This window comes from Silurus meridionalis, chromosome 3 (genome assembly GCF_014805685.1).
Source record: "Silurus meridionalis isolate SWU-2019-XX chromosome 3, ASM1480568v1, whole genome shotgun sequence".
Taxonomy (NCBI): domain Eukaryota; kingdom Metazoa; phylum Chordata; class Actinopteri; order Siluriformes; family Siluridae; genus Silurus; species Silurus meridionalis.
Window position 1 is genome coordinate 9,082,194 of NC_060886.1, and position 18,026 is coordinate 9,100,219.

General features: G+C 38.8%; 1 protein-coding gene across 2 annotated transcripts; it reads right to left on the reverse strand.

Annotated features, from left to right (window-relative positions):
• Positions 1-421: 421 nt before the first annotated feature.
• Positions 422-14,428, reverse strand: srpx (sushi-repeat containing protein X-linked). 2 transcript variants are annotated; one of them, XM_046845590.1, is made up of 10 exons: positions 14,275-14,428; positions 9,641-9,688; positions 9,126-9,317; positions 8,800-8,976; positions 8,582-8,708; positions 8,067-8,188; positions 7,057-7,236; positions 3,243-3,376; positions 2,994-3,115; positions 422-1,216 (listed from the first exon to the last, which is right to left on the reverse strand). In XM_046845590.1, exons 1-10 carry the CDS (start codon positions 14,339-14,341, stop codon positions 1,039-1,041), a joined length of 1,347 nt encoding a protein of 448 aa, XP_046701546.1. In that variant the 5' UTR covers positions 14,342-14,428; the 3' UTR covers positions 422-1,038. The 2 variants fall into 2 exon arrangements, with proteins under 2 accessions (XP_046701546.1, XP_046701547.1); XM_046845591.1 differs by lacking the exon at positions 9,641-9,688 and having other exon boundaries at positions 14,275-14,362.
• Between the last annotated feature and the right edge of the window lie 3,598 nt (positions 14,429-18,026).

Consider the following 18,026-nt stretch of genomic DNA (forward strand, 5'->3'; position numbering starts at 1 on the left):
TTGAGGTTTTTGTTGGGAGTGACGACGATGGACAGGATTAGAAATGAGTTTATTAGAGGGACAGTGCATGTAGGACGTTTTGGAGACAAGGTGAGGGAGGCGAGATTGAGATGGTTTGGACATGTGCAGAGGAGGGTCATGGGGTATATCAGTAGGAGAATGCTGAGGATGGAGCCACCAGGAGGAAGGAAAAGAGGAATACCAAGGAGAAGGTTTATGGATGTGGTGAGGGAAGACATGCAGGTAGTTGGTTTGAAAGAGGCAGATGTAGAGGACAGAGGGGTATGAAGACGGATGATCCCGTGGCGAGCCATAATGGGAGAAGCCGAAAAAGAAGAAGAAGAAGAAGACTCTATGTTCTTAGTGCTCTGTTATTATTTTTAGGTCTAAAAATACAGTGCTGAAGAAACAAGAAGGCATGTTTCATTCAGAATGTAACTTTATTTATTTAATAACATCATTCAAATAATAAACCAGGGACTAAAAGGAATTTTCTGGCGAGCTTTCCATCTATTCAATTATTTTGACCGAGGATGAAAGTGCACCATGTTTAAAAACAACAGTGTCTTTGCCAAATCAGGAAACTCTGCACTCTGTGTGATTTTGAGGTCTTGAACTGCATTTCATTATACTGTACAGTATGCCTGTTTGAATTAGGTTTTCCTGGACCTTTTAATACCATTGGAGAATGATCATTTAAGCATCAGGAACCACATGTGAAAGTAATACTATTGTTAATAAAAGTTAAAAAAAATAAAAAGAGAGAGACTCACCAAGCATACAGTAACATGACACATTGGAATTACACATTAGAGACATTACAGTGAGCATATTTATTTCTTAAATCCAGGTTTGAATTGTACTGAGTGAGATCAAACTATATATTATGCCAGAATAATATAAATATTAACAAAATAATAGATATAGAAAAAAAAATACTAGAGCACCTTACAAATCACAAATATGTATGTAAAAAAACCTCATTTATGGCTCTGTGTTGTGGTGTGTGTGTGTGTGTGTGTGTGTTTGGGGGGGTGTCTAGCAGCTGTGACCTGCTTCTTTCTGCATAAGAGACTCTTCAGTACGTAGGGGGATGGTGTCAATGATGGTAAAGATCTCGGCCGCTGTGACCGGGTATGTGTAGCGCTGTTTGTCCACTCCCTGTTTGTCCAGCAGCACCAGATTGAATGAATTCTGAGACAGCTGTAGCAGCATTCTGTAGAACACAGACACACACACATACATGAATTCATACATACATACATACATACATACATGCACATGCTTATGTGCAGGTTCTGAATGCTTTGAGAACAGAAGCATTTAACCATACCAGTTATTTTACACAATATGCCAAATCACATCACCATGCTGATCAAACAATGTAATAGTACTTCAGAGAACAAGAAATAAAGCTGCATACAAATGGGGTTCAATATAAGAAACTGTTGCTAGGACTGGAAATGTACACAGAACAATAGTGTGATACAAACAGTGATGTTACACGTGTACAATCAAATTAGTGGCCCGGAACTAAGTGTTTTGTAATTAAGTTAGAACATCAGCGCAGTTCCTCTGTCTGAGTTCCAAGAAAGTGAGTATGATTGGCAAATGAGCTGCTGCACAGAAGAGTTTGATGCCATTTTCATTTGTAATGAAGCCCAGAATCTTTTTTGGGCCCTGACGCAATGCAGAAAATCTGACCAGTGGTGGACAGTAATGTAAATAAATGTAATTTGTTTCTGTACTTTAGTAGGTTTTTAGCATATCTGTGCTTTACTGAAGTCTTTTCATTAAAGAAGTCTTTTAACTTCATTACATCTCAAAGTAAAATTTACTTTTTACCAAATTACATTTTGCTAAATCAGTCGTTTCTTTTAATTTATCAGTGAATAAAACACGTAACCGGTCAATCACGCAGCAAGCCACCTATCAGGGTTGAGCGCACACTCTGTTTTGAACTTGTTTATACTGCTGCTTGCTGGTAGCTACTTATCACCAACATACATTTTTGTGTCAGTGTAACAGCAAGCAGAATATTTTGAGAGAAATAAATAATGGAAGAAACTCCTGAATCTAACCTGCAACAACACCTGTGGCCTTATTTGCACAATTTCTTTGAAGTAGTTGAAAAGGTTTTTGGGTTTATGATCATTTTAATAGATATTTGACTCATTAATATCATTCTATTAATAGATGTGACAAGAGTAACATTAGAGTCTTTTCACCTGAACTGAGGTGATTAAGTAAGAGTCTTGTGACAAAAATAATAATAGTTATTCACAGCCATTGAAAAATCATAGTACTTTTGATACATAAGTACATTTGAAGGCAAATATGTTTTTAATTTGATCCAAAATAAGGTCTAAAAGGAGCACATTTACTGGACTAATATTTTACTTAGTGTATCTCTTAGTATTACTCTAGTGTATCTACTTAATCTTTAACATCCATGGTTGTGTACTTTGTTCACTGAATCTGACTCTTTCAACCATTACTTTCTTTCATGGTGTGAACACATCAGTGTGAAATTATAAGCTTTCTTTTTATTCTTTTTTTGTTTTGTTTTTTTATGGTAATTTATGGTCAGCAGAGGAGATGGATGTACAGTATATATGTTTTGATGTATATAACAAGACTCATTGAACTGGAACACTATACTTGGCTACCCTTTGTGGTGTAGGCTCCTTGTTTGCTGGTATTCCTTGGCAATGGCATGACATTGGTTCAAAGAGTGCCATCCATGTCCATTGGCACCGAAAAAATAAAAAGGTTTTTCCCTAGTACCAGTTTGCAAATCTAAATGCCTAAATAATTCATACAACATACTATACTTAGAGTTGTACTGCACATCTGAACCAAAGAGCTTTTCCCACAAATGAGACGATAACTGGCTCTGGTTGTGGAAGCATTTGAGCCGATTGTAAGATCTCAATATTGTGTGGAAGCCCTGTTCATGATTGTCAAATCTTTAATGTGAGAATAGAGCATACCTGAGCTGTAAGACCAGTCCTGGAGTGATAAGCTGATATCTAATGCGTCCGATTTGAGACGGAAACCTTCCCACTAGTTCAATCACAGTCACATGTCTTAAGTCCAGGCCACATTGTGCTTGCTGAAACACACATATTCACACACACACCATTTTTTACTAGCTTATTACTGAAATCAATAAGGTAACCCTATAATTTTTATGTCTATTCCCAAAGCACAGACATGATGTGAAGATAAAGCTCTATTACCTGTAAATTAGTCATTTGGAATCGGTAGTAATGGTTGGCTGCTGTGGGGGTGGAGATTATAAGCAGACGACGTTTTTCATAAAACTGGTCGAGCAGTTGAGCAGCAGATCGCACTCCAACATTGATGCTCAAAGCTGTAATTATTAACAGGTAAGGAGAAAAAAGTCATTAAACAAGGATGTCATAGCTGTCATTGTCTTTTTACCTGTCAGTACTCTCTTCTATCAATATGTAGTGCAGTGCATGATGAGACAGGGTGTGAGTCATAATTTGTGCACATCCTATCTCTTCTGTTTTAATTAAAAGACAAAGAAGAGCAAAATATTGCTGTCAGAAATGTTATTAGCAGGCTCAAAGTGCTAAGACAATATTCCCCACACCATTACATAAACTCTCAACTCCACCAGCCTGGACTGTTTTCAAGGGCAGACCTGGTGTCATGATTTCGCACTGTAGGTGAACCTACCATCCATGGGTCCCCAGAGATTTAACAGCCCAGGCTATATTTCTCCAATCTTTGCCTGTCCATGTTTGATCCAGGCCACTGCAGCCTCATCTTTGTTTTTGACTGACAGAAATGGAACCTGATGTAGTCTTTTGCTCTTGAAGAATATCCTCCTCAAGGTACAATGTGTTGTGAATTCTGAGATCCTTTTTTTTGCCTCACCACTCCACTGCCCTCCCTCTCATTCACACACATGTATTCTGTGTTACTCCTACTGACTTTCATTCCCCTTCTCTCCAGCATGTACCTCCACCTCTCCAGGCTCTTCTCAACCTGCTCCCTACTCTCACCACAAATCACAATATCATCCACAAACATCATAGTCGATGGAGACTCCTGCCTGACCTTGTCCATCAACCTGTCAATCACCACTGGAAACAGGAAAGGACTCAGAGCCGATCCTTGATGCAGTCCAACCTCCACCTTGAACCAGTCACCTTGAACCAAATCTTCACCACCGCCGAGCCCCTGTCTGACTTCTTCCCTGAATCTCACACTACAGTCTTCCTCCTTCAGTTTCCACCATCTTATTCTTTTTTCAGTCCTCATTTTCCTCTTCTTCTTCTTCACCTCCAAAGCCATACTACGGACCACCATCCGATGCTGTCTAGCCACACTGTCCCCTGACAACACCTTACAGTCTCCAATCTCCTGTAGGCTGCATCTCTTGCATAGAACATAGTCCACCTGTGTGCACCTTCCTCCACTTTTATACATCACCCTATGCTCCTCCTTCTTCTTAAAATAAGTATTCACTACTGCTATTTCCATCCTTTTAGCAAAATCTACCACCATCTGCCTTTCACATTCCTCTCCTTAAGACCATACCTACCATCACCTGCTCATCACCTCTGTTTCTTTCACCTACATGGCCATTAAAATCTACCCTAATCACCATTCTTTCTTTCCTAGGTACACCTTCTACCACTTCATCTAACTCACTCCAGAATTTTTCTTTATCCTCCATCTCACAACCCACGTGTGAAGCATAAGCACTGATGACATTTATCATCACCCCTTCAACTTCCAGCTTCAGGTACATCACCCTATCAGAAACTCTTCACCTCTACTACACTCTCTTTCTCCTCTCCATCATATCAGCTACCTCTCTCCCTTTACCAGTCATAGTACCAACATTTAAAGTGCCAACCCAAACCTTCGCTCTACTCCACTTCTCCTTTCCCTGCTGTCTCTGCAGACGTCTTCCTTCTCTCCTTCTCCTCCTTTGGCCAACAGTTGCCCTGTTGGCTAATAATACCTATGGCAGTCGTTGGTAACCCGGGCCTCGACCAATCCGGTATAAAATTCTGGTTCGTGATCCGCATGTTTAATTTGGCACGTTTTACACTGGATGCCCTTCCAAACGCTATTCATCCGGGCTTGGGACTGGCACTAAGAGTGCACTGGCTTGTGCAAACCTAATGGCTGGGTTCCATAAGTGTACAGAAATGTAAATGCATAAATGGAATTTTACATGGTGTTTCTTGTAAAAGATACGAGGGGCATTCAAGTGAAACCGGGGCTTTTAATTTAACAGGTATACAAATAGATGCCAGTGTGGCAGTACTACATGCAGTATTAAGTGGCTAGAGCGGGCATAAAATCTTTGATATTAATAAAAATATAAATCATTTGTTCATGCGCAGCTAATCTAGTAATTACGACAGGAGCGTCATCAATAGCCAAGCCAATCAAATCGATTGTTTACCTTTCAGCAACAGCGAGTGTGAGAGAGAGATAGAGAGGAGATGAGAGAAAATGGCTTGCTCAAAAATGAGAAAAGTAGATGCTGAAAACCGAACTTTTAAAGATGAATGGACGGACAAATACAAGTTTATTCCGCCTGCAGCCAGTTCTAAACCTTTGTGTCTCATATACTGTGAAAATGTGGCGTTAATAAAAATGGCAACGTTAAGCGTCACTACACAAGAAAGCATTCAGCGATGTGACAGTTGTAAAGGAGTGCTTAAATGCGGCTGCAGAAACTGCTTCAAACTGCTGGCAGGACAGTTACATGCCCATTTCTCTTACTAGGAAAGAAAGATTGAAAGGGAGTAAGGAGAGGTGGAAAGGAGAGATGAAAAAGAGAGCTGCTCAAAGTTCTGCACTTTTCTTTTATTCTGTAAATTCTGCCCTGTTCTATTTTACTTGAAATGTAGGCATTCGCCTAAGTTTCCTGTGTTATTTTATTTAAAATGTAGTTCATGTTTTAAAAAGGTGGCAGCTCAAATGTCTTTTGTTTATTTTTTTTCTTGAAGATTAAAAGCACTTTTATTTTATTCAAAAGATTCTGAATGTTTTACATTACTTGAAATAGGCCCTAAGTTCAGGCTGCTCAAAGCTGTGTTTGCACTTTTTATTTATTTTATTCAGAATAATTTCAGTGTCTGTTACTTGACATGTAGTAAAGACAACTACAGTATTGTTTTCCATTCAAGTGCCATACAAGTTCAGACTTTTCGGTATGTTAAAAGCATAATACTTTGAAAACACTTGAAATTTAACAATAAATTATATAGAAATGTATGTGCGTTATTGATTTTATTAACATGAGGGTACACTATTTTAAGTGACAACATAAGATCCGGACCTTTGCTGGGAGAAAATTTTAGTAACTGGACCTCTTTGAATTTTAATTGAATACCCCTGGGCTAGATTGTCCAATTACTGATATGCAGCACAAATGTCATGGGCCAGTCCAGAGACCGTTAATTAAAGATGGCAGACAACAGTGTTAGAACAGCATGTGGTGATTTCTTGTAAATAAAGGCGTAAAACATTTATTTAAAAAAGTATGTAATGAGTATGTAAAGTAAGTGATGAGACGCTCAGCCACAGTAGGAATAATTATTTTAAATGTTTCAAAGATGGCTGTACGTCCATCAGTCACAATCGCGGTCATGGTGGTTCCCAGCCCACAGCAGTCCTTCCTGTGAACATTTAGTGTGTAGAACGCCTGATCCTAGATAATCGACAAGTTCCTCCGAGGTCAGCATTTCAGCACTGATAACAAAATGAAGCAGGCTGTCCTAGGATGGCTCAGGTGTACTGAGAAATGTTTCTATGCTGAATCTTTCCAGACATTAGTTAAACTCTGGGATAAGTGTATAAATGTAGCAGGGGAGTGTGTCAAAAAATAGATGCAGATTCCACTCCTTGAAATTTGTTCCAGTTTGACTTGAATGCCCCTCATAATATATCATTAAATTAATATAGATCCATGACCCTACTTATTAAAAAAATTACACATAAATCAAAACTTCTATTTGGTTGCATTAGCTATTAGTTGTCTTTTCGAGCGCTACATACGTGCACAGCTGGTTTCCAGGCCAGACCATTCCATGTTGAACTGGCAAACTCGGGCAGCACTGCCTCTCAGCTCATAGCCTCCCAGACAGCGAAAATCACACGTTGCCCCATAATTATCTCCTGCACTGTCACACTTCATCCAGCCATTTTCAGGCACTGAGAGGGGTGTGCATCGGCGCACTGTAAAAAATTAATTATTGGATGATATTAAATCTTAAAATCTAATGAGGTAAAATACATCATAAATAGAGTATAGATTTTTATACACACAGTATATGCATATATATATATATATATATATATATATATATATATATATATGTGTGTGTGTGTGTGTGTGTGTGTGTGTGTGTGTATTCATGTAGCATTTTTTTTTTGTAAGCTAGCCAGCTTATACTGTCATACTATCAGGAGTTTATGATGACCCCAGCTTCTCAACAAATAAGGATATGCATAGAAACTGTGCTGTAATGTATATGTGGCAAATAAATGCTATTCTAATGAAATTCTCATAACTATAGTGTTATAGATTAAACTTTCTTTCTGAGAGTGGCTGGGGTTGGTTCCCTGACCGGGGATCGAACCCGGGCCACAGCGGTGAGAGCGCCGCATCCTTACCAATAGACCACAGATTAACCAACTAAATTGATTGAGCTAAAATACAGCAAGTTCTACTATATTTGCTTACTATTCTACTATAACTCAATTTTAAGGGGGCATTTTTTATTTTCTCCCTGTCAAAATCTGAAAAAATAAGCTTGTTTTGAATGCAGTATGAAATGAATAGGACAGGGGTAATCCAGTGCTAGAGTTGAAAATATGTGCAGTAGTTTATAAATTATAGTGCACAGTCCAAACATATCCAACATATCGCATTATTATAATTTATTGTGATGAGTAAATGTATTAATGTGCAACTACTAATGCTAACAGCAAGAGCTTAAAATATCTACTGTACAGTTTAGAGATATGTTGGATTTTTTTTGGCGTAAGATACATGTATTATTCACCTTTTACTCTGATGCTGAATTTACATGTAGCTTTGTTTCCAGCGCGGTCGAATACAGTGTACGACTGTTTATGGTTTCCTTCTGTAAAGTATGTTCCTGGAGGCTTTCCATTTAGTACTACACTGTAAAGTACAAAAAGTATTTATGGTTACATGGATCCACAAGAGCAATAATTAAACACTCACTACTCAGCATATCTTCAGATATAGGGCAGCGTGTAATTTTGGCTTTGTACTTAATCACACTGGATTTGGAAATAAAACACCAAAGATTGTATTTAATGCTTCAGAGATCTAACACACAGAACTAAGTTGTGACATGCATTCATGTCTAGGCAGATTAACCACAAGATCCAACACATGTTCTATCACCAAACAGAAACCTGTGTGAAGTACTTAACATAAAACAAGTAAACCACAGACAAAAGATCCTGTGTGGTGCAGAAGAAAAGTTTGGATAAGCATTTTACTCATTACCAGAGCAATAAAATATATGTGTGAGGAAGTCAAACTAACTCTGTGAGTATTCCATCTGCAGTATCTTGGCCCTCTGGTGTATCCCAGGTCACTTTTGCAGTCACTTTTCCAGGCTCAGCTGTCTTCTCCTTCACACTTGGACACTTAATGACCGGGGGATCCAGATCTGTAAAAATGACCACATTTCAATTGATAGTAATGTAGCTTCTTTTCTCAAAGTATATACATAGTTTTTGGGTTGTGATCATTTTACCCACCCAGACACACACTTTGGCCTCCACTCCATGCCTTGCTGCTTTGGCAGGTGACCCCACGGTCCCCACGATGTGTGTATCCTGGTGAACAGAAGTACTGGCAATGGGAGTTGTAGTAGAAACCATCTGAACATTTAAATCCACCATTTGATGGCATGGCCAGTGCTGGACAGCGGACCTCTGTGAAAATACATTCTGTTCAGACATTGTGTGCTGATATGCTGAAAAATTAATACTTTATTCATACTGGCTTTTTGCTTGTCATTAAAAATATGCGAGACGTAGCATCAAGTATGTGTATTGAGGTTATCTGTCTGTCTAAGGCTAACCTCTGCAGATGAATTTTCCTGACCACTGTTTGCTGGCCATGCAGAGGATCTCGTGGCTGCCTTCAAGCTCGTAGCCTCTCTTGCAGTGGATTTTACAGCGGGTTCCCAACACATTCTTATAGCGTTCACCACGTGGCGTTTGGCAGCTCGCATGACCGTGCTTCACTTTCACCGGAGCGCACCATGGCACACCTACACCCACAAGTCACATTAAGTAGGTATCCATACACACTAAAAAGATGACATACTTCTGTTTATAAAAAGTGATCCCATCATCAAGAATTCAAAATCACAGTTCCACACACTTACCTTGACTCTGTTAGCCTTGGGGGTGACCATGGATTAAAGCAGAAAGGAGTATTGAGGAGTGAAGGTTGATTAGTCGATAAGAAAGAGAAAGGAATCGGAAAGAGTGCTAATAAAAAAAGGCTTACATTTAGCGTGATGCAGCCAGAAAGTGTTCTAAAAGGTATAAAGAACAATGTGTGTGTGTCTGTGTGTGTGTGTGTGTTCACCTGTATATCTCGCATCCTCATCATCAGTGTACGACCAGTACCCCGACCCTGTAAAAAAAAAGAAGACAGCAAAAGAGAGCCAAGGCCAGTCTGAATTGCCACGGAATCACAGAGATCACGAAGGCCTGCATGCAATCTCTGATTCCTGCACTGTGGTCAATTCCATTAAAGCTCAAACCAGTATTTGCTTCAACTGGCTTGAGAACTTTAAGCAGAAAGCACAATGCAGTGTTCAGTATATAACATGCATGTGCTTTTCCGAGAGTACACTTACAGTGAGGTGAAATAAATATCCAGAAACTTTTACGTTTCAGCTGGATATAGATTACACACTGGACAGATCTGAATGAATAATAGAATAATTCCAGTCCTGAATAAGATGGAAAATACTTATTTGGAATGAAAATAACCAGCAAATGTAAGAAAGTAACCAGATTATCAATAATTGTGTTTTTTCTTCAAAAGTAAAGCCAACAGTTTAACATTAACACAATTCTGCGTAACAGAATTATTCTGTATTAAATAAATAACGGGTTGTAAAACCTATTGTCAATGTTAAGATGATAGAAAACCCCTATAATATATTATGTGAATCTGGCACTCATTGGCCTAATCTCCTCATCTCACAATACATTTCTATTACATGTAACGGGTTTTACCAAAAAAATGTTAACTCCTGGCCTCTACTCTATTTGTATCCCCAAAACACCTTTCTTTTATTCATCTGTCTTTTTTCCCCCAAACACTCTTTCCTTCCCTGTATGTGGAAATACATTCATACATTGTACATTTCATCCACAAAAACTTTTATTTCTGCCATTAAGGTTTACACATACCCACACAAATGCACACAAAGATTTCAAGCACTCAGAACCAGTCTACTCTATTCCTGCAATCTACGATCCCTGTATCTGCAAAGTATACGTTTTCATAGCATTCTCCAAGCTGAAAATTGCGAGCGGTACATAAGTTATGATAATACTATCTTTATGACATATGAAAAGATATTACAGATATGACTGTTTACAAGAAATGAATTAAGGTTAATAATAAAAAAAAAAAAAGCATGCATTGGCAAATATTATACATTTATTATGTTTGTACTGCTGAAAATTGCGATGCAATCATTTGTAAATTAAATTTGTGTAAATTGATTTATTGTATTGATGACTGTATTGTTTCATATGGCTGCCAGACCAGGGAACAATTCCAAATTATCAAACAAATATATATATATATATATATATATATATATATATATATATATATATATATATATATATATATATATATATATATATATGGACTTACACTACAAGTACTGACTCTGACTTTGATTAATAGGGTCTTTCTTGTTTGTGGGATTATTGAGATTTCCTGAAAGGCAATAACGCCCCTGCTGGAAAATCAGTGAAATGCAGGTGCACAAGCTGTAGCACTAACACATTCGAGATACTGCACACTTAAATATTTTCAATACATTTTAATGGCATTATAATTTGCTGGACCTTTGTTTTAACACTTTGTATTTAAGCATTAGGCACTTAGCATCACAATTCTTAAATGTATGATGCAGTTCGAGCTGCATTCTTTCTCATTTTGTTCACAATGTGTTACTTCCCTTATGTTTTAGGAATAAACACTAGTAATGGACCTACAAAGTCATTTGCATGCAAGAAATAACCAGTGAACGGATGTGATTATATCTGAGTATTTGTACTTCATTACTTCCCATCTCTGAGATTCATTTATTGAGTATTCATTTCTATTAGTATTGTATTCTATAGTATTGTCCCTTGAGAACATGGTTGCTGAAATGTGAGGGGTGTACTCACTTTTGAGAGATACTGCATATAAGTTTATTGCACATCTGTAAAGGACCTGAGCCTCACAAGTAATAATATACTGTATAACTGTTGCTTTTAGGGAAACTTGATTTGACTATTAGCTTTTAACAATTGGAATTATTTCACAATCATGATGACATCTTGAACTTTGTCAGAGAAAACTTTTTTTTAAGTTAAAGGAAGCATGTCCAAACTCACTCACTCACAGTAACTACTACTCAGGGTTGTGGAGAATCCAGATCCTATTCCAGGAACACTTTCTGTGAGGCAGAAATACACCCTGAATGGGATGCCAGTCCATTGCAAGGCAACATCTAAACCATTCTCACACTCATTTAGACCTATTTCCATAGTCAGTCTATCTACTTGGAGATGCAAGAGGAAAGATGCATGAACATTCTGCACAAACAGTAACCTAAGTTTAGGCTCAAACTCAATAAGCTTGAGCTGGGAGGCAGAAATGCTACCCGCTGTGCCACCGTGCCACCCCTGCACTATTACAGTCAACATGTTATTTTCTCTTCCATTTACACAGTTCAGGATAAACAGAACTGCACTCCAACAGAAACAGGTTTCTGTGGTCGATTCCATTTAGATCAGTGGCACGTACTAACTGTGCATTACAGACATGTGATCCTGACTGAAGTATACCTCTACATTTAAACTCAACTACATTACTAATGGGATCTTCCTAACATCAACCAGAAGTAACCTCACAATGATATGTTTATTATATGTGTAGAATAGTAGGAGAAAGTAACAATAGGATCTCATGAGACAAGGCAGCATCTCACACACTCAAACATTTCAATATTTCTTGGAAACCCTCATTCTACATGGATCTACCATTGGCTTAACATCCCAGCATTCTTGGAAAAGATTACTGTAGCCTGATCCGTGTGTGTGTGTGTGTGTGTGTGTGTGTGTGTGTGTATATGCCTGAGTGCTCCATGGTCCTCTTGGCAGATGAGTTCATCTGTTGAGCTCAGCAAAATGTTGTGCAACTCTTCTCTCGCACACAGACAAGTTTTCCACTCGCAGCAGGCTTGCCTGGAGCAGTCGTGCAGTTCTCTTGCCATCTTTTTGATGTGATGGTGAATTACAGAATGCCATTGACAGCCTTAAAGCACTTACATATGCTTTGCTCTTGCTACACGTTAAAGCATTCGGATCATAAAGCACTATTAACTGAACAGAATCCATGAAGGATCTTTATTTTAGAAGTGTGTGGATGCAGAGAGACAGGAAGTGCATTTCCAGTATACTGCTTCGAAGACACTTTTGCAGGAATGCTATTTAAACACACAGTAGCTCACACAACACCGACACGTTAAAGTGAGCAGGGATTTGGCAGGATGTGGTTATTCTATTAATGCAAATCTGACTCTAAATTCCGGAATGTAGATTCCTGTTGCAACCTGCATCAAATCAACCAAACATACTAACAGTATGACATATCACTACACGTATATACGACACACAATCCCCCTGTGAAACACAAAACACTTACACGTCTGCATCTGTTTCTTGATATACACACATACATACTCTACACAGACCTACTACTATGACTAATGTGGCCTCTCAAGGGGTTCCGATATTTACATACATTTTCCACAAAATCCCCCAGGAGCACTTTGCACAATTAATGACTCTTGAGTCACACTGCAAATTATTTACTTTGATATGCCTCATGTATCTGTAGATTTTTCTCCAAACAGACTCTGGGGGGGATATTTTTCTGCAATGCTATCTCTCTACACATCAGGATGTTGGTCTAAATTGGTATTTCGACTAAACCTTTTTACACCACCATGCCCATTTTTCCCCATTTGAATCTGTAAAAGAATTGAACTAAAACAGGAAATGAAAGTAGTAATAATGCTCCTATAAAACTCCTTCGATGTTGACATTCTCACATTCTGCATGACATAGATGACATCCATATGGTATAAACAGTGAGCTCAATTATTATTGGAACCTCTGAGTAAAGATATATGGGGACAAAATACAAATACGATCATGCTTCATTACGTTTTAGAGGTGTTTGTAATTATAGTACATTTGTCCAAAAAAACAAAATAATTGAGGTGACCTTATACGTTTGCAAATATTTCCCCCATTTTGCAGCAGTTTCATGGTTCATGGTCAGCATTCGCCTTAAAAATACAAAATATTTTCCATTTAAAACTAACAAACAAGTAAGTAAGAAAACATCTGTTCAGTCTGTAGAAGTGCATGACAACTTTTAATCACATTCCCAGAATAATGTTGGACATTCTCTATGATAGCACATCGTTTAAGCTCCAAGTTCTTGGAGCACAGTGGTTGACTAAGTAAAAATCCCCTTGGAGGTCTGATCATCCATAAGCACCCATGAGAGAACCTATTGACTTAGTCCATCTCGATCCATTCTAAATCCTCACCAAGTCATTGCATTTTTGTCTTTCAACCACTTTTTGTCCATTTGGCATGTGCACAGTGGTGAAAGGGGACACAAACTTTGGAGTGGACACACATCACAGCTGGATGAATGGGTACAGTGTTTCACACTGCTTGACAATATTAGTTGTGTAACGCGCAACTCGACCTTCTCCCCCCAAAAACGTCTACGTAAACACACACACACACACACACCGCACACCTTTGAAGGATTTCGAGTTTTTCCTCCCATTCTTACATATTAGTTCAAGCTCCACAAATGCAAAAATGTGTTCCCCAGCAGATCTAGGAGACCAAAAAAAGCCCCCCAGTGATAAGGAGATGAGTGAGGCTGAAAGCTCTTACCGTCATATGCGAGGTAGCAGGAGATCTGGAGTCCTAGGAGCACACACACTCTCAGCCAGAAGTCCATGTTTCAAATGTGCAAAAGTTTCTTGAGAACCCGCTGCATTCCTCCTCCTTCTCCTCCTCCCCACTTCCTCTGCACGAGCGCCGCCTCCTTCAGCGAAACACGAGCTCTTCATCTTCTACCTTCGATGAACATACAGTAAAGCCTCACTTCTGCCCACATGCTCCCGAAACTGCGACCCCAGGAAGCCCAGTGGTGTGTCATGTGTACTGCCAATGTGTCAATTTCACCCCCTATTTGTAGGAATCAGTGTGGTTTTAAATGTTACATTTAGGATGAACTGATCCAGAATCTTCAATATCTACATCAGGGGTCACCAACTTTTTTGAAACTGGGAGCTACTTCTTGGGTACCTATTAATGTGAAGGGCTACCAGTTTGATACACACTTCTAAAATAACAAATTTGCTCAATTTACCTTTAATTATATGTTATTATATAATAGTCATCTATATTTTAATATTGTCTTCTTTAAATTCACACCAATGCAAGTCTGATTTTGTCAGGGAGGTGTGGCTGGTGGTTCCCTGACAAATTCACACTAATGCAAGTGTGATTTTGTCAGGGAACCACCAGCCACACCTCCCTCCAAGGCTCTAACTCTCACTCAGCCTCTCCCTGCTCTAATCACCTACACCTGTTTCCCATTACCTTTCCCCTTTATTAGGTCCCGATCCCACCTCACTGATGCTCGGAGTGACTCATTGCCATGAGAGATCTACCAGACTTCCTACCACTAGTAGCGCCATGCGCGTTTGCCTTTAACGGTTCACATTGACGATCATCCCTGGAGTACCCGTATTACGGATTCTACCCGCTCACTGGTAAGTGGCGATATGGTGAGCTATTTTTAGAAAAGGCCCGCGGGCGACTTGTGTTTCTTGCGTGGGACCTGGGGCAACATGTTGGTGACCCCTGATCTACATCAATAAAGGCTTTGCACCTGTAATGCAAAATTTATATACACGTGGATAAAATTGTTGCTACCCTTCGGTCAATGAAAGAAAAACCCACAATGGTCACAGAAAAAACTTTAATCTGACAAAAGTAATAATAAATACAAATTATATGAATGTTAACCAATAAAGGTCAGACATTGCTTTTCAACCATACTTAAACGGAATTATAAAAAAAAATAAACTCATGGAACAGGCCTGGACAAAAATGATGGTACCCCTAGAAAAGACTGAAAATAATGTGACCAAAGGGACATGTTAATTCAAGGTGTGTCCACTAATTAGCATCACAGGTGTCTACAATCTTGTAATCAGTCAGTGGGCCTATATATAGGGCTCCAGGTAGGCACTGTGTTGTCTGGTCACATGGTGTGTACCACACTCAACATGGACCAGAGGAAGCGAAGAAAAGAGTTGTCTCGGGAGATTAGAAAGAAAATTATAGACAAGCATGATAAAGGTAAAGGCTATAAGACCATCTCCGAGCAGCTAGATGTTCCTGTGACTTCAGTTGCACATATTATTCAGACATTTAAGATCCATGGGACTGTAGCCAACCCCCCTGGATGTGGCCGCAGGAGAAAAATTGATGACAAATCAAAGAGACGGATATTCCGAATGGTAACAAAAGAGCCCAGAAAGACGTCTATAGAGAGCCAAGGTGAACTCCATGCTCAAGGAACATCAGTGTCGGATCACACCATCCGTCGTTGTTTGAGCCAAAGTGGACTACATGGGAGACGACCAAGGAGGACACCATTGTTGAAAACAAATCATAAAAAAGCTAGACTGAAATATGCCAAACTACATGTTGACAAGCCACAAAGCTTCTGGGAGAATGTCCTATGGACAGATAAGACAAAAATTGAACTTTTTGCCAAGGCACAGCTCTATGTTCACAGACGGAAAAAAGGAAGCATATCAAGAAAAGAACACTGTCCCTACTGTGAAACATGGAGGAGGCTCTGCTATGTTCTGGGGCTGCTTTGCTGTATCTGGCACAAGCTGTCTTGAATCTGTGCAGGGTACAATGAAATCTGAAGACTACCAAGGGATTCTAGAGGGAATTTTTTTTGGCCAGTGTCAAAAAGCTTGGTCTCAGTCGCAGGTCATGGGTCTTGCAACAGGACAATGACCCAAAACACACAGCTAAAAACACCCAAGAATGGCTAAGAGGAAACCATTGGACTATTCTAAAATGGCCTTCTATGAGCCCTGACCTCAATCCTATTAAGCATCTTTGGAAGCAGCTGAAACATGCCGTCTGGAAAAGACAACCTTCAAACCGGGAACAACTGGAGCAGTTTGCTCATGAGGAGTGGGCCACAATACTTGCTGAGAGGTGCAGAAGTCTCATTGATGGTTACAGGAATCATCTGTTTGCAGTGATTGCCTCAAAAGGTTGTGCAACCAAATATTAAGTTAGGGGTACCATCATTTTTGTCCAGGCCTGTTCCATGAGTTAATTTTTTTTAAATAATTCCATTGAAGCATGGTTGAAAATGTCTGACCTTTATTGGTTAACATTCATAGAATTTTTATTTATTATTACTTTTGTCAGATTAAAGTTGTTTTCTGTGACCATTGTGAGTTTTTCTTTTATTGACCGAAGGGTACCAACAATTTTGTCCACGTGTGTACTTACTGTACTTCAATCATTAAGACATTAACTGTGTACAATATCTGTTACACAGCATAAAAGAGAAATAAAATCATGTAAAGAACAAACCTTCGAACAAATGTGGAGCATTATTGATGAACTACATTTTATTAGTATGGAATAAAGAACTGTTAATGAAGTGCAGGAAAGTTTGCACTAGCATGAAACACGTTCACCAGATATGAATTTTTCAGTAGTTCATTTACACATTTTAGGGTTTAGATACAGCGATAATATTTTCCCAGAACTGAGTGTTCTAAGGTCTTCTTCCTGTTGGATTCTCTTGTTTCTTCTCCCAGCTGAGTGTGTGTAGAGAAACAGAATCGGGGTCATGCCATTTCTGGTTCAGTTACTGTTACTGGTTATTGACAAGCTTCCTTTTTCTAAATTTTCACCATCTTTCCCCACTTTTCTTTTCTTTTCACATTGTCTTCTACATTTCATCATTGCTAACCCATGTTTCTCTCCTGCAAAGTCACTGCTGTCCTTTTCATCTTCTGTGCCTTGTAGCGCTCCTTTTTCATGGCTATCTTTTTTATCTTACATCTTTTTTTTTTTTTCTCCTCTTCTGTAGCTTCACTGTTTATCCTTTTACTCCCTTCCTCTCATTCCTTTCCTATTAGTCCCACTAGCTCTAGTGCAACTAATCTTCATTTTGTTTGTTCAAGCCTCCTTCTCCCACTACCTAAATCCAGTTTTTCATGAATTTTTTTTTCTTCCCAGTTTCTCAGTCCAACTAAATGATATTCTTTAAATCTTTTTTTTTTTAATCTGCTAACAATTCTGTATGTCTTTCTTGCTACTTAATATCTAGGTTTGCTAACCCAACACTAACGTCCTGCCCTGTAGCTTTCACAGTCTTTTATACTCGTCAGGCTGATTAATCCACAATTGTTCCAGTCTGCAATTTTTTTTCCATTGTGGGAGAATGCTGATTAGTCTTTGCTTCTCAGGGTGATTAGAAGAAAGGAAGAAAATAACAATAAAAGGGACTTTTTCCTTAAGGGTAATACCATGTGCTACATCTATATAAAAAAAAACATACCATTTACTCTGCACAGTTCAGTGTTAAA